This window comes from Erythrolamprus reginae, chromosome 5 (genome assembly GCF_031021105.1).
Source record: "Erythrolamprus reginae isolate rEryReg1 chromosome 5, rEryReg1.hap1, whole genome shotgun sequence".
Classification (NCBI taxonomy): domain Eukaryota; kingdom Metazoa; phylum Chordata; class Lepidosauria; order Squamata; family Dipsadidae; genus Erythrolamprus; species Erythrolamprus reginae.
In genome coordinates this window covers 48,264,880-48,285,743 of record NC_091954.1, presented here as the reverse complement: position 1 = coordinate 48,285,743, position 20,864 = coordinate 48,264,880, and the positions used below count along the sequence as shown (strand labels likewise).

At 39.8% G+C, this 20,864-nt stretch overlaps 1 protein-coding gene across 1 annotated transcript in view; it reads left to right on the top strand.

Annotated features, from left to right (window-relative positions):
- Positions 1-20,864, top strand: part of LHPP (phospholysine phosphohistidine inorganic pyrophosphate phosphatase) — a 161,001-nt gene that overhangs the window by 26,120 nt on the left and 114,017 nt on the right. The window contains exons 4-6 of the mRNA XM_070752532.1: positions 397-460; positions 2,421-2,513; positions 19,658-19,749. Coding sequence (XP_070608633.1) covers positions 397-460; positions 2,421-2,513; positions 19,658-19,749 — 249 coding nt within the window. The remainder of the gene's footprint in view (positions 1-396; positions 461-2,420; positions 2,514-19,657; positions 19,750-20,864) is intronic.

Below are 20,864 nucleotides of genomic sequence, written 5' to 3'. Positions count from 1 at the left end.
GAGTCCAAGACCTTTTGCAATGCTGGTTTGATTCCATCAGTGATACGTGCTACAATCGAATAAGAGATGATAATATTGCTAAGAATATGAATTAGCAGCAGGGAATTTGGAACAAATGCTAACTCTCTGGACTCATATTTTGTGTTCCATAGAGGTCAGATGGATAAGACAACAGAGATCTCTCATCAAGAAAAATTAATCCCGTCTTTTTTAATTTGTGATGGAGGAAAAAAATATTAGATCTGCCTAGTAGAAGTAGTAAGTTAACAAATTGAATAACATTATCATTTATTGCCAATAATTTTGGGGCAAAGAACAAATGCAGAATGCTGTATGGATCAAAAGATCAAAACGTTTGAAATACTGCATTTTAAATCTGTATATTTTATATTTTAGACGCTATTATAAAGAAACAGATGGACTAAAACTTGATGTTGGAGCATATATGAAAGCACTGGAGGTATTTTATTGTTTTAGTAGATAATGTCCTTTATTCTAGCAGAAGTATCACTAATATATTTGTTTATTTTAATCAAAACATTTACTGGTATATACCAGTATATTTGCATATTACCAAATATGTTACCAAATTATCATATGACATGGGATCTAGGCAGAAAAAAAAGATAAGATCTTTTTTTTAAACCAATATTTTGTATCTAATTCAAAACATGGCCCTTTTTTTGCCTAGACAAATCTCATGGTCTCAATCATCTTCCTTGATAGGATGTGTGTAGCCAACCATAATTCAGAGTGCTGATGTTTACAGTAAATTCCTGCATAGCAGATTATACAACCTTTTTCCAGATTAGTTGTGTACATATAACATAAATAGGGCATCTGAAGCTTATGATCCCAATTGGGATTGGAAACTTGATGCTTAATTTGAAATATTTAAATGGCTCTACTTTCCCCCCGCAGTTGTTCTCCTGGTCTTCTGCTTAGATCAAGGTTGATCTTAGATACTAGGCCCGTGGTGGCGAACCTATGGAACGCATGCCCAAAGCAGCAAGCAGAGCAATCCCATGTGGGATATGCAGCCTTGCAGTCTCCACTTCTGCGTTCTTATGCACCCATGTGCACCGGTCTGCTGGCCTTCACGCACGCAGGAGCACTGAAAACTGAAAGAGCAGCACTCCGGCCTGCATGCATATGCCGGCATTGAACTTCCAGTTTTCTATCACATGCATGTGTGATGTCCACCTGTTCATAGTGTGCGCGTCTGCACCGGAAACTGGAAGTTCAGGTGCGCTTGCCAGAATGCTGCTCTTCTGGGTTTCAGCGCTCCCGCAAAGGCCAGTTAGGCTGCACGATCCATGCGGGATGATTTTGTGTGCCATTTCCGGCATGCAGGTCAGCACGTAGTGTTGTAAAAGGTTAGCCACCACTGTACTATATGAAAGAACCTTTCCCCCTCTAATAAATTCCCTATTCACGTCTGTATCTCGTATCTTCAAAAGGGCATCTTTAAAAATTGGACATAAGCCCTGGAAATTATTCTTGGTATTTCTGCAAATAGTATTCCTGTCTTAAGCTGTGTTTTAGAATGTCACCATCATGTTTCCAAATGTAAAATAATGCACTTGGGGAAAAGGAATCCTCAATCTGAGTATTGCATTGGCAGTTCTGTGTTAGCAAAAACTTCAGAAGAGAAGGATTTAGGGGTAATGATTTCTGACAGTCTCAAAATGGGTGAACAGTGTGGTCAGGTGGTAGGAAAAGCAAGTAGAATGCTTGGCTGCATAGCTAGAGGTATAACAAGCAGGAAGAGGAAGATTGTGATCCCGCTATGTAGAGCACTGGTGAGACCACATTTGGAATACTGTGTTCAGTTCTCGAGACCTCACCTACAAAAATATATTGACAAAATTGAACGGGTCCACAGACGGGCTACAAGAATGGTGGAAGGTCTTAAGCATAAAACTTATCAGGAAAGACTTAATTAACTCAATCTGTATAGTCTGGAGGACAGAAGGAAAAGGGGGGACATGATAGAAACATTTAAATATGTTAAAGGGTTAAATAAGATTCAGGAGGGAAGTGTTTTTAATATGAAAGTGAACACAAGAACAAGGGGACACAATCTGAAGTTAGTTGGGGGAAAGATCAAAAGCAACATGAGAAAATATTATTTTACTGAAAGAGTAGTAGATCCTTGGAACAAACTTCTAGCAGATGTGGTTGGTAAATCCACAGTAACTGAATTTAACATGCCTGGGATAAACATATATCCATCCTAAGATAAAATACAGGAAATAGTATAAGAGCAGACTAGATGGACCATGAGGTCTTTCTCTACCGTCAATCTTCTATGTTTCTATGTTTCTATTTGAATGTCAATAACTAGGAAACAAATAATGGGTGTAAATCAGATATTTTTGTTTTGAAAGTAACAGTGTTATTTTTGTCTTATTGCCTAGTATGCCTGTGATATTCAAGCTGAGGTGGTGGGAAAACCAGCCAAAATGTTTTTCCAGTCAGCTTTAACAGAAATGGGCATTGAACCTCACCAGGTAAGATTTCCCAGCATCGTCAGTGTTGATTTCACCAGCATTCCCAAGATGGAAATGGGAGGATAAAATAATTCATTGGGGAAGAAATATGAAACCAATTCAGTTGCACAATATATTGAACTTTGAATTTGCAGGAAACAGCTGGTTTTTTTTCTTTGAAAATAAAACTTGCTTCAGTTCATTTCTCTCATGTTAAATTGTTCATACAAGCAGATAATAACACGTAGAAAGGTTTCTAAAGGTTTCCAATTGCCACTAGAATATTAGGTGGAGCTGAATTCTTTGTTCCAAACAGTGGCCAGAGGTAAAATGCTCAGTGATATGGTAGTTATAATGAAAAGTTATGTCCTCTTTCCCAATACAACAATGAAAATTTTGAAAACTGCTCCTGCCAAAACTACTGAATATACCAGTAGTTATTCAGTAGCATGTACATTCATTTAAATTATTATTAATAAGTTAAAGAGACATCAGTTAAGTAAATAATAAGTTAAAGAGACATAAGTTAAAGAGACATCATTTAAATTATTATTAAGTAATAAGTTAAAGAGACATCTTTAAATAAGCAATAATCCTAGAAGATTTATTATTTTTCTTTCTGTTTTTATTATCTATTTTATAATGTAAAAGAAACCAAAGAGATATCTTTAAATAAGTAATAATCTAAGAAGATTTATTATTTTTCTTTCTGTTTTTACTGTCATTTATTTCATAATATAAGCTGTCCAGAGTTGTTTGGAATTGGGCAGCCTTCATATTTAATCATGAATCCTAAATTAAATTAATCTTCAATTCAAGTATTTACTTCAAGTATTCAGCAGAATTGTAGATCATATAACTACAATAAATCTTTCTTTGCTTGAAGAAACTTGGATGAGAACCAAAAGATCTTCCAGAAAAAACAATCACTGAGCCTCTTCACTGAGTCTTGTAATTGTCTCAGACTTGATTGCTGTAGTCTGATTCATCCATTTTGCCACTAAACATTCTCTCTCTCTCCTTCAACGTTTTGGATTTGCCATAATGCAATAGATCTCCATCTATTACAATACAATAGCTGGAGTCTCATTAGTGCTCTCAGGAGATTCCTGGCTTGACTTCTAGCATCCAGTTGCTGGCTTTCCTAGCTGTCCATGGTACCCTTCTAAGTTTTCCATAGTACCATAATGTTGGTAATATTTGTATCCTATTCCTTTCATATGTAGCTTTTCAGTCCATAGACTTTCACAGGGTGTCCCCCCCCCCCAAACCTAATTAAAGCCAACATTGTAAATCAAGAAAAAAAAGTTTGTTGCATATTTCTAATATATGTCAATGCCGTTTGCCAACGGTATTGAAAAGATCATTGTCCTGGCCTCACCAGATTGCAAGAAATAAGGCGTGTATCAAATTGTGAGTTCAGTTCATGTCACACAGGCAGCTACCAGAGCATGTCATATGCCTTTTCCCTAAAAATGCCCCCAGGGGTTCTTCTTAAGTACTGATACAACTTAGCATCTTTTTCTGACAGTAAGTTTAATTGGACTGTTTAAGCAATCTATATATCTCTAAATTTTGCCAGATGACATTCTTCCTGAAAATGGCACTTGTTCTGTGATATTTTCAGCCAGTCAGCTCTTTGAAGATCACTCCCTTGTTCTTTCTTTCTAGCTATCTCTCGGCTAAGCTATTTGTTTTGCTTTTTGTAATCTTCCTTCTCAGTTCAACCCTTCAACATTCTTAACAGTTTTTGTTGGGCTTCTCTAGCCATTTTCCAATTTGTTGCTATCTTTCTGGCAATGAGTTGCCTAAGTCTGAACACAGTTTCCACTTGTACTAATCCATTAATCCCAACTCTGAAAACCTGACAAGACAAAATCTTTTTGGGAAAAAAAAATCAGTAAAATGTATTTGTTTAAAAAAAGTGGGAAGATTTTGAAAGACTTCTGTAGAGTGATTGCTTCAAAAAGCATACAATTGACAAACTATACAAGAAAGCCAGAATGTAGACATGGCTTGTAAAACCATGTAAAGATATAGAAAGGAAGCTCTAACATACCATTGTTGCTTCCATTAGATTCTTGTCTTCATAAGAATGGACTGTCTTTTCTGTGCTTGACTTCTGGGAATCAGAAGCAAGGGTTGTTCTAGGGTGTTTTAACTGATGCTAACTTGATAGAATGACTGAGTTACAAGTTAAATAACATGTACATGTTCAAACTTCAAGCCAACTGTGTGTGCTTGCACTGCCGGAAGCCAGATGTGGGTTTCATTTTTATTCTCCAATTGAAATGTGTTCAACGGGGGAGATTGGAACGGGTAATTCTGTAGGTTCTCTAAGTTGCTTAAAATGTTTTTGTATTGATGTATGTTACAGAATTTCTCAGAAACTACAAATAACTGCTGCTTGTTTAAGGGTATGTGTAAGAGATGCCATGTGGATTAAGTAGGGTGCTCAAGTTTGGCACAGGTCAAGAAGAATGCATGGTGGTTACAGGGTTATGTGAGACATACCATGCAGGGATCTGGTATGGGTTGGAAAGGTAGCTTGGGGATATAAATCCAGGTCAGAGATGATGTATCGGTGGTGCAACCCTAAATGAGCTTTCTTAGATTCTTCCTCATGATCAGGCTCATGATCATATGTGTTTCACTTGTATCTTTTGCACTACCTTTTATGACTGTGGTCTTTTTCTCTGATATGTGGTTACTGTAATATAATGTATTTAATATTTAATAATAAAACTGTGTTTCTTGATTAATATTCTTAAAATATGATACTCCCATAAATGTGGTCAGACATTCTATAGTACATGGTCCTCCCACTGCATGTGCAGAATAAATGCATAAGCATATAAGCCACAAAATAAGAACCATTCTTTGGATAAATATAACATCTGTCTTAAGGCATCCCCTCTTCTGTCTCAGTGCAAGCAAATGCATTATCAGTAGGCACAGGTGTATACATTATCCTCTGTAGTTTATAGCTATAATAATCTGTGTCTCTTCAAATAAAAATTTCTCAGGAACCGGCATCCCTACAAACATGTAGACATTATATCTGCAATGATTGTTTCTCCTTTCATACAAAAGGGTGAACTATTCAAAGCCACTTTCATCAAGTCAAGAAAAATATTGCCTTCCTTCTTTACAGGTTCTTCTCTTACATGTCATGTGTACCTAAGCAGAGCTTTCAAATATCCAACAGTACATCTCCCTTTCCAGGCAAAAGGTAGACCTGACAAAGCTATGTCACTACATAAAACATATTTTTAGATGGGGCTTTGTTTTCTCTGTTTGGTGAAATCAATCCTTCCTCTAAGATTCTAAATTTCTTATAAGAGAGTATATAGTTCTCATATTTCTCATAGCATTGATTATTGCCTCCATCCTATTAGACAAATCTCTATGATGAACAACCACATCATAAGTACGGTTGCACTTTGGATATTTACAGAGTGGTATTCCCTCATTAAAGGTGGATTTTTAAACAAATCCCAGCTTCCAGATCTGATTCAATCAGTGTTAGTGATGTATACACCCGAGAAAACCTTTGCTCAAGTTCGGTATGGAAACATCTGTTAAAAGTCCTTTTTAACATGTTTAGATCAAAATTAATATATTTGATGTTTCATATCAAATTTTTAAACACTCACTTTTTGAGGCTTGGTTACCATTTATTTTTCCTATTGAATTTGGGGATCTGGAACTTTGCAGCTCTGTTTTTTTCTCCAATCTATATAGCATCTACCTCTCTTGAAATTAAAAAAAAAAAATCTTTAGTCTCACTCTGATTTAGTTACACCATTCTAACCTACTTGTTATGAATACAACAATTCAGAATGTGAAAGCACAAATACCATTTTTGTTCATTTGGATCCAGGTGCTGCTGGAAGTGAAAATATTACCTCCTGCAAAAATGTATCTGAGTGATACTTGAAAAAGACACTTTATGTGCATGTCTAGGGTAATAAAATAAAGACTAGAGTGATGACTTTCATCATAAAATGTTCAGGTCCATTTATGTGTTGCACTTAAATATGACATTAACTGCATCATTAAATCACTGTAAATCTCCATCTGTGCTTTGTTAAACTTGTAATAGTCTTCATCTGTCTTCATTTTTCCCCTACATCATCTTCAATTGTCTTGCCTGTATAGTGTCTAAAGTTTGAAATTTTTGGAATTACTTTAATCAATAAAGTTATCACCAATCATTTCCCTTGATAACTGCTTTGTAAAACGATCCTGCCTTTGCTTGCTTCAGCTGAGATGTTTTCAACCGACTCATGAAATAGAAGGGACTCCCTAAAGTCCAATTTTCATTTTAACCTTTCCTGAATAGCTTTGGGGAAAAAAAGATTGCTGCAATTACTTTAATAGGAAATTTAAAACTCTTAAAGGTAACCAAGCTCTTCTTACGATTCAGTAATATGACAAAGAATAACCCACCTTTAAAGGTTACAGATATAGCGTAATACTGATTATTTTTAAAATTGTTATTAACAGTGATTTTTTTTTATTGCCTTACGATAATACTAAAGGTTCCAATAGCTTAATATCATAATAAATAGAGTCTGTTGGCTGTAAATTGTCCTAATCTAATGAGAATTATAATAGGTTACACAAGTATGTGCCATATCTATTGCTAGTTGCAAATTTCTGATAGTGTCAAAAATAGATAAGAAAATGTAAGAATGCAGCTACAGTAGTAATCAAAGCAATTCATCATTTCCTAATGTCACTGTGCTAAATGGAAATCAAGAATATCACTTGCATTGTTTGAGCCATCTGCTTGACACAACATATCTTCTAAACTATGGACAATTCAAGATTTGCATTTGTGAGACTTAGGTAACTCAGTTGGCCAGGAATACCTCTAGCACCTGAGTTAAAATCCAAATTTACTTCTGAAGATCTTCTTTTTTTTTTTTTTTTGAAAAATACTTTATTTATTTACAAGCATAATTAAAAACAGGGAAGGGGATTGGGGGACGGGGGGACAGAACGAAAAGTTGGGGGTAGGATAGGGTGGGGGGGAGGGAGAATTCAAAAACAAAACATTTATAATAGAATTGCGATACAAGTGAGTTATAATACACAAGTGTCTTAGAAGAAATGTAATAACTCTTACTTTCTTAATCTTAATATTTATATATGGAAATAACTCAAATGTAGTATTTCTTAGTATACATATATTGGCATTAAAGTTCTAACTGTGAAGAGGAGGAGAAAAGAAAAAAAAAGAGAGAAAAAAATAATAATAAAAAAAAGGAAGAGAGAAAGAGAGAAGAATCTGCATTTAATGCAGACGTTTTTATGGATGACTTTTGTTTAATTGTAGAGTGGGGAGTATATAGGTGATATAATGGGTGTGTATAAAGATTAGTTATTCTGAAAGTATTCAGTATGTTTATAATGTGTGTTAAGTTAGTTAGAAAACAGATAAAAAGAGATTTGATATTTCTCTGATTCCTCAAAAGCAATTTACCCCTCCCAGCCTCAGATAACTGAAGACAACTCAAGCCAAGGAGAAGTTGCCACAGCTACAATTGAATAAATTATAATAGAAAGCAGCCCAAGAGAAAAGGAATTTGTGTTTGGCCATTGATTCATCCATCTTTTTAATTATTTCTCTGCTTTTGCAGATTAGTTTGATGTGATTTCGTAGAGAACTCCTTTCATACTACATCATAGCAAGATGTTGCACTGAACTTGAGTGTTGTTGTATATAAAACATGTATTGGGGTTGTGAGCTTACATTATTTTCTCTTGTTGCTTCAAGTTGTAGCCTCCTTGAAATTCTGTCATAACAATGGATCCATTGACCCAATCTCTGGCAGAGGATGTTAGGGTTCATTCATACGCAGGCAGATAAGGAAAAATGTTTCAGAGCAAAATTGAGGGAAGAAAACAATATATATATATATATATATATATTGGATTTGTATGCCGCCCCTCTCCATAGACTCGAGGCGGCTAACAACAGTGATAAAAAACAGCATATAACAATCCAATACTAAAACAACTAAAAAACCCTTATTATAAAACCAAACATACATACAAACATACCATGCATAAATTGTAATGGCCTAGGGGGAAAGAATATCTCAATTGCCCCATGCCTGACGGCAAAAGTGGATTTTAAGAAGCTTACAAAAGGCGAGGAGGGTGGGGGCAATTCTAATCTCTGGGGGGAGTTGGTTCCAGAGTGCCAGGGCCACCACAGAGAAGGCTCTTCCCTTGGGTCCCGCCAAATGACATTGTTTAGTTGACGGGACCCGGAGAAGGTCAACTCTGTGGTACCTAACTGGTCGCTGGGATTCGTGCAGCAGAAGGCGGTCCCTGAGATAATCTGGTCCGGTGCCATGAAGGGCTTTATAGGTCATAACCAACACTTTGAATTGGAAACTGATCGGCAACCAATGCAGACTGCGGAGTGTTGGTGTAACATGGGCATATTTGGGGAAGCCCATTATTGCTCTCGCAGCTGCATTCTGCACGATCTGAAGTTTCCAAACACTATATATATATATATATGTATTTCATAAGAATGTTATTTCTTACCAGGGGTTATAATCTGCTATCCATATGGTTTCTGGGAATGCCTAATTAATACATAACACAGTTCCGTTGCTTGATATGACCCAATTTTAAAATATCTCTGCATGTTACTGTTTGGGCTAAAACAGGGGTGTCAAACTCGATTTCAGTGAGGGCCTCATGAGGATTGTTCTTGACCTGGGGGCAGGGGGCACAGGCAAGATGGACCCATGGCTAGCTTGACAGCACTTGTGTTTGGGGGCACTTGTAGTGGCCCAAGTGCTCTGCCAGCAAAAATGGCCCTTCCGAGCTTTCATTAGCAGAGGCATTGTGGGGCAGTCCTTTGCATTTCTAGGGCAGCCATGCAGGCCGGATCTAAGCACCCCACAGGCTGGATCCAGCCCCCGGGCCTTGAGTTTGACCCCCCTCAGCTAGGGCATGGAAAACTCACCTTGACAATACAGTGTAGCAATATAGCTCTTAATGCTCTTTCCTCCATATCTCATCTTTATCCTTTTTCACAGAATGATTGTGAGGATGAAAGTCATTTTAAGTCACCTTGGATAAAGCTTGAGACATACTTGTCAAAGAAAATAAATATTGCGTCACAATAGTTGAAGGAGAAAAAATGGTTAACCTACATCCCTCTCCTCCTGCAGTTTGGCAACCATTTTATATACACAAAAATGGAGCTCTTCTACATTGATAAACTGTTTAGCATTTGAGATGTTAAAGAAGATGCCATAGAATATTTTCCCCCATTCTTTTTTCCCTCTTGAGCTTGCTGTTTTGCAATTTGCTGCTAAATTTAAAAGAAGGCCAATTTGGGGTAATGTTTGAGGCATTGGGTTAGAAATCAGTAGTCTATGAGTTCTAATTCTGCTTTGAGCACAAAAAAACCCCTTTTTCTCAGCCCTAGGAAGAAGGCAAACATATTTCAAAATTTTGCTGAGAAAACTGCTAGGATTTATCCAGGTAGTTGCCAAGGGTCAACATTGATTCAGAGGAACTATAACGTGTATATAAAAGAGCCTAGGCTGAGAAAGTGTGCTTAGCTAAGCAATAGCAAGCTTCTGAAAAACACATAATTTTAATTGCCTATTCCAGCCTTCCTTCCTTCCTTCCTTCCTTCCTCCCTCCCTCCCTTCCTCCCTTCCTCCCTCCCTCCCTCCCTCCTAATTCAAAGCAGTGAACATATCCAACATACTGGCTTCCTTATATTTCTCCACAACAACAAACTTGTGACATGGGTTCAGCTGAGAAAAAGTGACTGACCGAAGGTCACCTAGCTGGCCTTTGTGGCTAAGGCAAGACTCATTGTCTGCCACTTTCTAGCCTGATGCCTTAATCACTAGACCAAACCAACTGATCCTATCAGTCAGCATCCTTTTGGTCTCACCAATTGGTGAATAGATTTGTAATCTCAGAAATGAATCGCCTGAGGACTGTTTTCCCCCCTTCTTCCTTTGTCTAAATATTTTGGTGTAAGAAGAAAAAAGAGAAATACCCTACGAAAGCAGACTATCAATCCTAGGTCTTGAAAGCTTAGAACTACGACGCCTAAAACACGATCTAAGTATTGCCCACAAGATCATATGCTGCAACGTTCTACCTGTCAATGACTACTTCAGCTTCAATCACAACAACACAAGAGCACGCAACAGATTCAAACTTAATATTAACCACTCCAAACTTGACTTCAGCAACCGAGTTGTCGAAGAGTGTGGAACTCATTACCTGACTCAGTAGTGTCAACCCCTAACCCCCAACATTTTTCCCTTCAGACTATCCACGATTGACCTCTCCAGGTTCCTTAGAGATCAGTAAGGGGCGTGCATAAGTGCACCAGTGTGCCTTCCATCCCCTGTCCAATTGTATCTCCTTATCTCATTTATCTTTTCTTCCTTTCAAATATGTTCACCTATACTTTTATATCTTTTCTTCTATTCTTTACCTATATTACTACATATCTATTCTCTTCAATGTGTATTATGTATTGGACTAAATAAACAAACAAACAAACAAATAAATAAATAAATAAATAAGAATCTATTGATTTTATAATGGCCACAGTCTTAAAGATAATGCGTATCTGTGACTTAGGCTTCAATCTTACAGGTAGTTCTCGAGTTACAACTACAATTGAGCTCAAAATTTATGTTGCTAAGAAAATGTATGTTGCTGTGTTAAGTGAGTTTGCCCCATTGTATGACTTTTTTTTCAAAAGTTTTTAAATAAATCAGTTAAGTCAATAACATGGTTGTTAAATGAATCTGGCTGTACCATTGACTTGGTTTGTCAGAAGGTGGCAAAAGGGGATCACATGATCCTGGGACACCACAGGTGTCATAAGCATGAACCAGTTGCCAGTTTTGATCACACAATCACGGGGATGCTTCAAAGGTGGTAACTTTGAAAAGTGTTCAATGTCATATTTTTCAATGTCACTGTAACTTGGGGCAATCACTGAATTCATTGTTGTAAGATGAGGACTACCTGTACAGTGGTACCTCAAGATACGAACCCCTCGTCTTACAAACAACTGGTGATATGAACCCAGGGTTCAGAAAAATTTTGCCTCTTCTTACGAACTTTTTTCGAGTTACGAACCAGCGTTCGGAGACTGCTGGGAAACCGCGTTTTAAAAGGTGACAGCCGGGCGGCGGGGCTTCCCAGAAGCCTCCCGAACGCCGGTTCGTAACTCGAACAAAGTTCATAAGAAGAGGCAAAATTTTTCTGAACCCCGGGTTCGGTTCGGGAGGTTGCTGGGAAGCCCCCCAGCCCGGCTGTCACCTTTTAAAACAGCCGCGCCGCTTCCCAGCTGTCTCCCGAAGCCGAACGCGGAAGTTCGGCTTTGGCGTTCGGCTTCAGGAGACAGCTGGGAAGCGGCACGGCTGTTTTAAAAGGTCGCAGCCGGCCTGGGGGGCTTTCCAGCACACACACCCCCGAACCCCAAACCCGGGTTCGGGGGGGTGCTGGGAAGCCCCCCAGGCCGGCTGCGACCTTTTAAATCAGCCGCGCCGCTTCCCAGCTGTCTCCTGAAGCCGAACGCGGAAGCAGCTGCTACGAGCGGCATTTCACCTTCCCTCCCAGGCAAAAAGATGCCGGGGAGAGGGGCACGCCTTCCGCCTGGGAAGTCCGGCCCCATCATCCCAGAATGCCGGCATCTTTTTGCCTGGGAGGGAAAGTGAAATGCCGCTCGTAGCAGCTGCTACGAGCGGCATTTCACCTTCCCTCCCAGGCAAAAAGATGCCGGGGAGAGGGGCACGCCTTCCGCCTGGGAAGTCCGGCCCCATCATCCCAGAATGCCGGCCTTTTTGCAAGGGAGGGAAAGTGAAATGCCGCTTGTAGCAGCTGCTAGAGCCGCTGGCATTTCACCTTCCCTCCCAGGCAAAAAGAAGCCGCGCTGCTGCTCCAGTCGCCCGGTCCTCTCCTGCCTCCCGCGCCGATGTTCCCCACTGCGTCGGGGGCCACCAGCCCCGAATCGGACGCACCCTCGCCGCTACCGCTGCCGCCGCGCCCACTGCCCGCCCCATCCTCGCTGGAGGTCTAGTCGGAGCCAGAGCCAGGTCCGCTCGGCCACGCCTCCTCGCCCGCCGCCCAGCCGCCCAGGATGCTGACCTGCTACCTCGCGGTGCGCCCGCCGCCAGCCCGATCCTACGCCTCCTGCTTCCCCCCCCCCAGCCAAAAATACAAAGGCGGTCTGCCGCTCCCGCAGAGCAATGGGAAGCTGAAGCCGGCGGCGGTTTCAGCCTCCCTTTGCTCCACGCTGCTCCGCCCTGCCTGTCTTTGTGTTTTTGGCTGGGGAGGGGAGCAGGAGGACCTTCCTGACTCCCTCCCCCCAGCACTTCACCCAGGACAACAGGCAGGGCGAAGCAGCGTGGGGCAAAGGGAGGCTCAAGCCTCCTTTGGTGGTGGCGGCCGGCTTCCCGGTTTCTGAGTTTTGGGCTGGCACGCATTAATTGCTTTTCCATTGATTCCTATGGGAAACAATGTTTCGTCTTACGAACTTTTCACCTTACGAACATCCTCCCGGCACCAATTAAGTTCATATCTTAAGGTACCACTGTATATGTTCCAGTGAACTCGGGGAGACTTACTTTTGAGTAGATGCACATAGTTGTGCTATTTATTTTGTACTACACCTTTTAGTTCTTTGGTTTTCAGTACAATTTTCCTCAGAATAACAGGTTTCTGGAAGTAAATTATTTCTTTATCGTTGATCAGCACACATTCCACTTTTTCATAATTTCAGAATGACTTAAGTTTATCAGAAGCCACTATTGTCTTTGTGTAAAATGTGTTGACAAACTTGAATTCTTGCTTTGGCCTTCAGCAAGTAGGTGACCTTTTCAGTTTTATCTTCTCTGTTTCTCCTTCCTTCCTTTCTCTTCTTTTTGCTTCCTATCTTGCCGCCAGAGAAGAAGTTAAACCTAGGTTTGACAGGTAGAGTTTTTTATTTCCCCTGACAGTGCACCTCTTGACCTCTATCTTCTTGCCAATGATTTTTTTAAATCCTAAATGATTTGGGAATAATTGCTCCTCCTTTAGTGATTATTGCCCTTCACCGATAGTAAATCTGTGAAATCCCAGGAGGCTGGAGGACATTTTTGTATGCGTCTACCACAAGCTGGCTTGGATAGGCTCTACTGCTCAAGTGCAGCTGCACTTTCAGTGTGGATGGCCGTCTTGCACGAAAACTTCTCTATAAACAAAATGAAACATTTTATTCTTACGCCAGCACCTTCTTAATTGCAACATGAAAGACTTGATTCCTCTGGAAGCCTCCTTATTTGCTTCCTTGTCTCGTATTAATCTTCCACAGGGGTTTTATAAATTAGAAGAAAACTATTTCTATAAAACCTTAATAGAAAAGCCATAAAGGAATATTAGCAGATCCTGCTAAGTCAATTTAACAGACCACACAAATCTAACTTGGCTTCCAGAATTAATTGAATTTGAAATGTCTGTACTGCAGCTTCAAGAGATTTATATACTTAGATGTTGGTTTGCTTAAATAGCCAGCACAGTTCACAGTGAAAAAGGGAAACTTACTGAAGCTCTTTGTCTATTGTTTTCAAGATGTTATTTTTCAAGTCACTTTAAAATCTGCTCAAATAACTCAAGTTAATACAGGCAGTTCTTGACTTACAACCATTAATTTAGTGATCATTCAAAGTTACAACCACACTAAAAATGTGACTTAAAACTGGTTCTCATACTTACAACTGTCACAGCATGCCACAGTCATGTCAAAAATGTGGATGCTTGACAACTGGCATGTATGTACAATAGTTGTAGTATCCCTGGGACAAGTGATCCCCCCTTGCAATCTTCCCAGCCAGGTTCCAACAAGCAGATTCAATGAAGGAATCCAGCTTTGCTTAAAAACGGCACAATTCACTTGCTTAACAAATGTGGCAAAAAAAAAGTTCTCAAAATCACTTAACAATTATCTTACTTAGCAGTGGAATTTCTGGTTCCAATTGTCATAAGTCAAGGACTACATGTAGGTGGCTTAAATATCTGTTGATGTAGGGTTAATATCTACATGAAAGATCTTTAACTACCTCCCATGCTTGATGGTAACATGAGTTATAGGAAACATGATAGGGTAGACTAATCTGCATTTAGTTGCCAGGCTGATGCCCTTGCTTTTCCATATTCAGTTCATGCGCATCTTTTCTAGGTAATCCAGTGCAATTCAACATTTTGGACTACATTCATTGTTTTGGTCAGTTTGCAAGTGAATTGCAGAAGTAGGCAGAACTTGTTGCACACATTCAATTTCTTCACCATCGATTGTTTTTCTGATATTTTCATTCCTTGCAGTGGTCATAAGTTTGGTCTTTTTGTTCTTTAAGAGGCCAAATTTCTCACTAAGTTATTTAATTTTTTAATTTTATTTAATTTTATTTATTTAATTATTTATTTGACTTCTCTGCCGCCCTTCTCGAAGCAATTCAGGGCAGCATAAAACATAATGAAAACAATATGTATAAAGAAATATAATTATTGTTAAAAAGAATTATTTATAAAATTGTAAAAAATCCCATATGCAGTCATTCCCGTTCATTCAATTCAATCATTCACAACATTGTCCGGAGACAATCTCGTCTCTCACGGCTCCCATGCCCGCCGGCAGAGGTAGGTCTTTAGAGCTTTATGAAAGATCAGGAGGGAGGGGGTGGTATGTATCTCTGGAATGAGTTCGTTCCAGGACCGCCATAGAGAAGGCTCTTCCCCTAGACCCCACCAGATGACATTGTCTGGCCAACGGGACTTGGAGAAGGCCAACTCTAACCAGTCGCTGGGGTGCATGAGGCAGGAGACTCATTTTGATGAGATGTTTCAGGCTTTTGTTGGTTTCTGAAAATTATGTCATCAGCATATTAAAAATTATTGATGTTCCTGCCTCTCTACTCTAGGTTTGATTCTTCAAATTCCACTTCCTCACGATCACTCCAGCATATAGGTTGAATAAGAATGATGGGGAAAAAAGCAACCTTGCCAACTCCTTTCTGTATCTTGAACCAATCAGTGTCTCCATATGATATTCACACACTGTCTTTCTTAGTTGTGTACAGCAACTACACCAACTTGATCACAAGTGTCTAGAGTTCTACATAGCTTGTCATGATTGATAGAATCAAAGGTTTTCTTGTGGTCAATAAAGCAGATGTAGATAGTCTTTTGATATTTTTTTAGATCTGTCCATGATCCCACACACATTTACTGTATGGTCATGAGTGATACATCCCTTTCTGAAGCTAGCTTGAACATCTGATAAATCCTTTATTTCAGTTGTACAGACCTTAACAGTTCCGCAGCAACAGTGTTAACAGTGTTAAGCCTTGTTTAGTAGTTGGATCATTGTGCACATAACTTCTTCCTGAAGGATGGCTGGTTCTATTTTTGCTTCCCTTTTCATCATCCTGAGTAGCATGGGTAGCATAGCTTGTATGGCTATTCACCATAGTCAAATGGAACACTATTCAACTTCCCACCAAAGTGGTACCTATTAATCTACTTACATTTGCATACTTTAGAACTGCTAGATGGGCAAACATAGGGGCAGGAATAGGTGTTTATCCCATGAGTATTTTGAGCATTTTTTCACAAAAATGGGGGCTTTTTTTTGCCTTCCCCCAGTTTCCAGGAGCTCTCTGCAGACTTTCCAAACCCTTTGCCCATCCCATTTTTGCGGAAAAATGGGCAAACAATTACCCATTTTTTGCAAAAACTGGGGCATTTTTGCCATCCCTCAGTACCCAGGAGCTTCCTGCAGGCTTCCCAGATCCTCTACCCCAGTGTTTTTCAACCAGTGTGCCGTGGCACACTAGTGTGCCGCGAGACATGGTCAGGTGTGCCGCGAAGAAGGAAGATCAGGTTCCGGTCTTGCAAATTTTTGCTGAGAGAGTGAGAGTGAGAAAGAAAGAGAGAAAGAAAGCAAGAGAGAGAAAGAGAGAGAGAGAAAGCAAGAGAAAGAAAAGAGAAAGAGAAAGCAAGAGAGAAAGAAGGCAAGAGAGAGAGAGAAAAAGCAAGAGAGAGAAAAGGAGAGGAAGGGAGAGAGAGAAACGAGCAAAAGGGGGAGGAAAAAAGAAATGAGAAAATGATTGAGGCAGAAAATGACAGGAAAAAAAAAACAAGAGAGAGAGAGAAGTGACTCTTGATTTAAAGCATATGATAAAAAGCACCCAAAGAATAAGAGAGAGAAAAACCCAGCCCTCATCTGTTTTTGGAAATGGTTCAAGAGTGTGTATACACACACACACACACACAAGGGTGGGGAGGAGACAGGGATGGAAAAAGAGAGGAGAGTGTCTTAGGGTGTCATTTTGGTTGGTGGTGTGCCCCAGGATTTTGTAAATGTAAAAAATGTGCCGCAGCTCAAAAAAGGTTGAAAATCACTGCTCTACCCACCCCATTTTTGCAAAAAAATGGGCCCATTTTTTTGCAAAAATGGGGCAGGGTGGGGTTTCGGGACAGCAAAAATGACTGTATACGGTGTATAAGATGCACCGACATTTCCATCCTCTTTTAGGGCAGGAAAGGTTCATCTTATGCTCTGAAAAATATGGTAGCCTTAATGGCTTTGTAAAGTATAATTTCTTACTTAACTTTTGATTACATCGTTAAAAGGGTAAGAAAAAAATGTTGGAATCCCAATATATTTAATTCATGGCCAAATCAATAAGTTGGTATTTGTTGCAAAGTGAAGCACATTAGATTGCAAGACAATGCACAAGGTATCTAAATCATATATCTAAACCAGTGATGGCGAACCTTTTTTTGCTCAGGTGCCAAAAGGGGGGCGTGCCCACGATAGCATGCACACGTTCGTACCCATAATGCAATGTTCTCCCTCCATGAATGCATGCACAACCTCCCTTATGCTCCCTCTCTGCACATGCATGCAGTCCTCACTGAAGTCTCCAGAGGCTATGGATGGCGAAAAATGAGCCCAACAGGCCTACCGGAAGTTTGTTTCTGAACTTTCAATAGACCCGTTGTGCCATTTTTCACCTTTCCTAGGCTTCAGGAACTTTCTTGAAGTCTGGAGAAGGCAAAAATGATTTCCCTCTGCTCTCTGGATGGCTGAAAATCAGTTGACCAGCATGAACATATGTGTTGGAACTGACATAGGGCAATACCTCTCGTGCTCTCAGATATGGTTCCGCATGCCACATGTGTCACTCGTGCCATAGGTTCCCCATCACTTATCTAGACTGACAACAACCACAGAAGATTAAAGGAGTGTAGAGGAAGGGAAGAAATGCATTAGAATAAGCAATAGAATTTATCCTTTATAGTTTGAAATTGAGGAATTTTCTTGTATTAAATTCTCCATTGCAATATGTATATGTACAGTGGTACCTCTACTTAAGAACTTTTCTAGATAAGAATCAGGTGTTCAAGATTTTTTTTGCCTCTTCTTAAGAATCATTTTCTATTTAATTTCCAGGAAATTTGAGAGTGGCATGAAGGCCCGGCCAGTTTCCTGCCATTCCCCCTTTAATTCCAGCCATCTCGGGCTTTTCTGGGCTGCCAGAGGAGCCTTTTGCTGGCGCTTAAGGAGGCTTTGGCAGTCCACAGTGAACAAAGCATTTACCTTTCTCTGGGTGCTTGGAGAAGGAATAAACCTCTGCCAAAGCCCAGAGAAAAGAAACACTCCCTTCGCTCCAGGAAGACCAGAGCAAACGGATTATTTTCCTTTCTCTGGGCGCTTGGTGGGGGAATAAACCACTTCACTGTGGTGACTCCCTCACGCTGCCTCTCACACCCAGTGCAAGGTTGCGTCTCAGAGTGTCTGGGCACGGAAAGGCAAAAGGGGGCGCTTTGCCCCGGCTGGATCAACTCAACTTCAGCCAAACTGAGGAGTCAGCACAATGAAGGAAAGGTGCGGGCAACAAAGCAAGCGAGCGAGAGAAGAGGGGAGCTCTTCAGCATGGGAAGGAAGAGGAAGCAGATACCGTGTTTCCCCGAAAGTAAGACAGTGTCTTACTTTCTTTTTATCCCCAAAAGCCCCACTATGTCTTACTTTCGGGGTATGTCTTATATCGGAAAAAAATTGTCGAATTTTTTGTTTTAACCATAAAATTAACATTTATTAACAACCTGAACAGTATTGTATTCACCGCAAAACAGCAGATGATACCCCAGTATGCCAGTGTGTATGTTTTACTGATGTATGATTAATACTGTGTGCATTACTGTATTTTAAGCAGGAGGCGGCAGTGACAAGTGCAGGGGACGGCGCGGTGACGTATGGAGAGGGGGACGGTGCGGACGTGGGCAGGAGGCGGCGCGCAGCTAGATGAGAGAGAGGCGGCAATACCCCCGTGTTTCCCCGAAAGTAAGACATATGTCTTACTTTCGGGGTACGGCTTATATTAGCCGACCCCCCTGAAACCCCCGATATGTCTTACAATTGGGGGTGTCTTACTATCGGGGAAACAGGGTAGCAGCAGCAGCAGCAGTCGCCTTTCGGTCAAAGGAGTGGGAGGTTACCCCCTATAGCCCACCTGGGTTTCTCTCTCTGGCTCGTGCCAGGTGTATGAGAGGCATATACTCCTCCTTGCCGCCTCAGAGTCCCTCTTTTTCTTTTAAGCCTTAAAGTTTTGGATTTTTAAAATATGCCTCACCTCACCTTTTTCCTTCGGCAGCGACTGTCCTCCTCCTTCTCTTCTTTCTCCTCCTCCTCCCACCCAAATTCCGAGCTTTTAATTCTTTCCTAATGGGTTTGCACGCATTATTTGCTTTTACATTGATTCCTATGGGAAAAATTGCTTCTACTTACAAACTTTTCTACTTAAGAACCTGGTCACGAAACAAATTAAGTTCTTAAGTAGAGGTACCACTGTATACACATACACACTAGGTTTTTCTGATAGCATTCAGACCACTTGAAATATCAGTGCTCAACTATTTAGTCTTCTAGGTAGAGATTGAAATACAATCCAGATAGGTTACCTTTAAATCAATAATACTAAGTTGTTTAATTTGTATGATAGCTATATTAAATATCAAATTAAGCAGTTTATTATGTCAAGGAAGATGAAGTAGGGTGGGATTCAAATGCTTTTGACTTCATCTCTCTCTATTTTTCATTGCTGTGACAGGCCATCATGATTGGAGATGATATTGTAAACGATATAGGAGGAGCCCAGCAATGTGGAATGAGAGCTGTACAAGTACGAACAGGAAAGTACAGGTCAGTGCATATTCGATAAGCCTTCTATCTCCCATAGTTAACAATTTGCTCCCCTTACTTTCCTTTATGGCTCTGTAGTGTAACTATGATGCATAGATTTATAATGAAAAAAAATACATTATATTTTTTTGTTCAGCATAGTTGTGGAATACATGGTCTGGCAGCCTGAATTTTGTCCTAGGACTCAGCTTGTACATGGCCCATGTGTTCACCATTAAGCCCATCTTTAATATTGATGCACTATTTTATTAATCCTGGTAATTTGAATAGGGCATATATTTATATGACATTAATAGACAAAGTGCATCAAAAGTCAATTTATTTCTCTAGATCGTTTGTGCTTAAAATAAAGAGGAAACTTAAAACCAGCATGAAAAATATGAAGTGCCATGCATAATTTACAAAATTTGAAATCCAAGCTGGTCTCTGTGTTTTAGTGAATGCAGAAAACGTTGCCTTTGAAACAAGACTATGTATTACATTCTACTTCCCTTAGATGGTGCCATCTGTATAGTTACTGCAGCTCTGACTGATCTCTTCAGGCTGTTTTAGCAGATTTGCTAATCACTGTTATCTTTGAAGAAAATTGTCAGCGTAATTTATCTTTTTCAGATTCTTTACTTATTAGAGGTTTCAAAGTTTCTGAACTTATTTCAGATCAAGTAAGCTTTTTGCACCTTTCACTAGTCTTTTTAATGCTTTTAACACTGCAGAACCCTTCTAGTTAGGTATTATTATTATTATTATTTATTTATTGGATTTCTATGCCGTTCCTCTCCGAAGACTCTGGGTGTCTTATAACACATAAAAAACAGTAAACTACAATAACATTAATCCAATTAAATTAAAATTAAATAACTATCTAAAATCCCAAATATTAAAATCAATCACACCCATTCATACAACGATCATACAAACATTCATTGGCCAGGGGCCAAGATCTAATCGGCTCAAGCCTGACGACATAAATGAGTCTTAAGTCTCTTACAAAAATGGCATGTAAAATGGTTTGCAATGCATATGAATCACAATACTTAAAGTGTTGAAAGACTTGAGGCATGAAACAGTTATTTAATAGAAACCTGGAAATGAAATGATGAAGAAAAAGAAGTGTA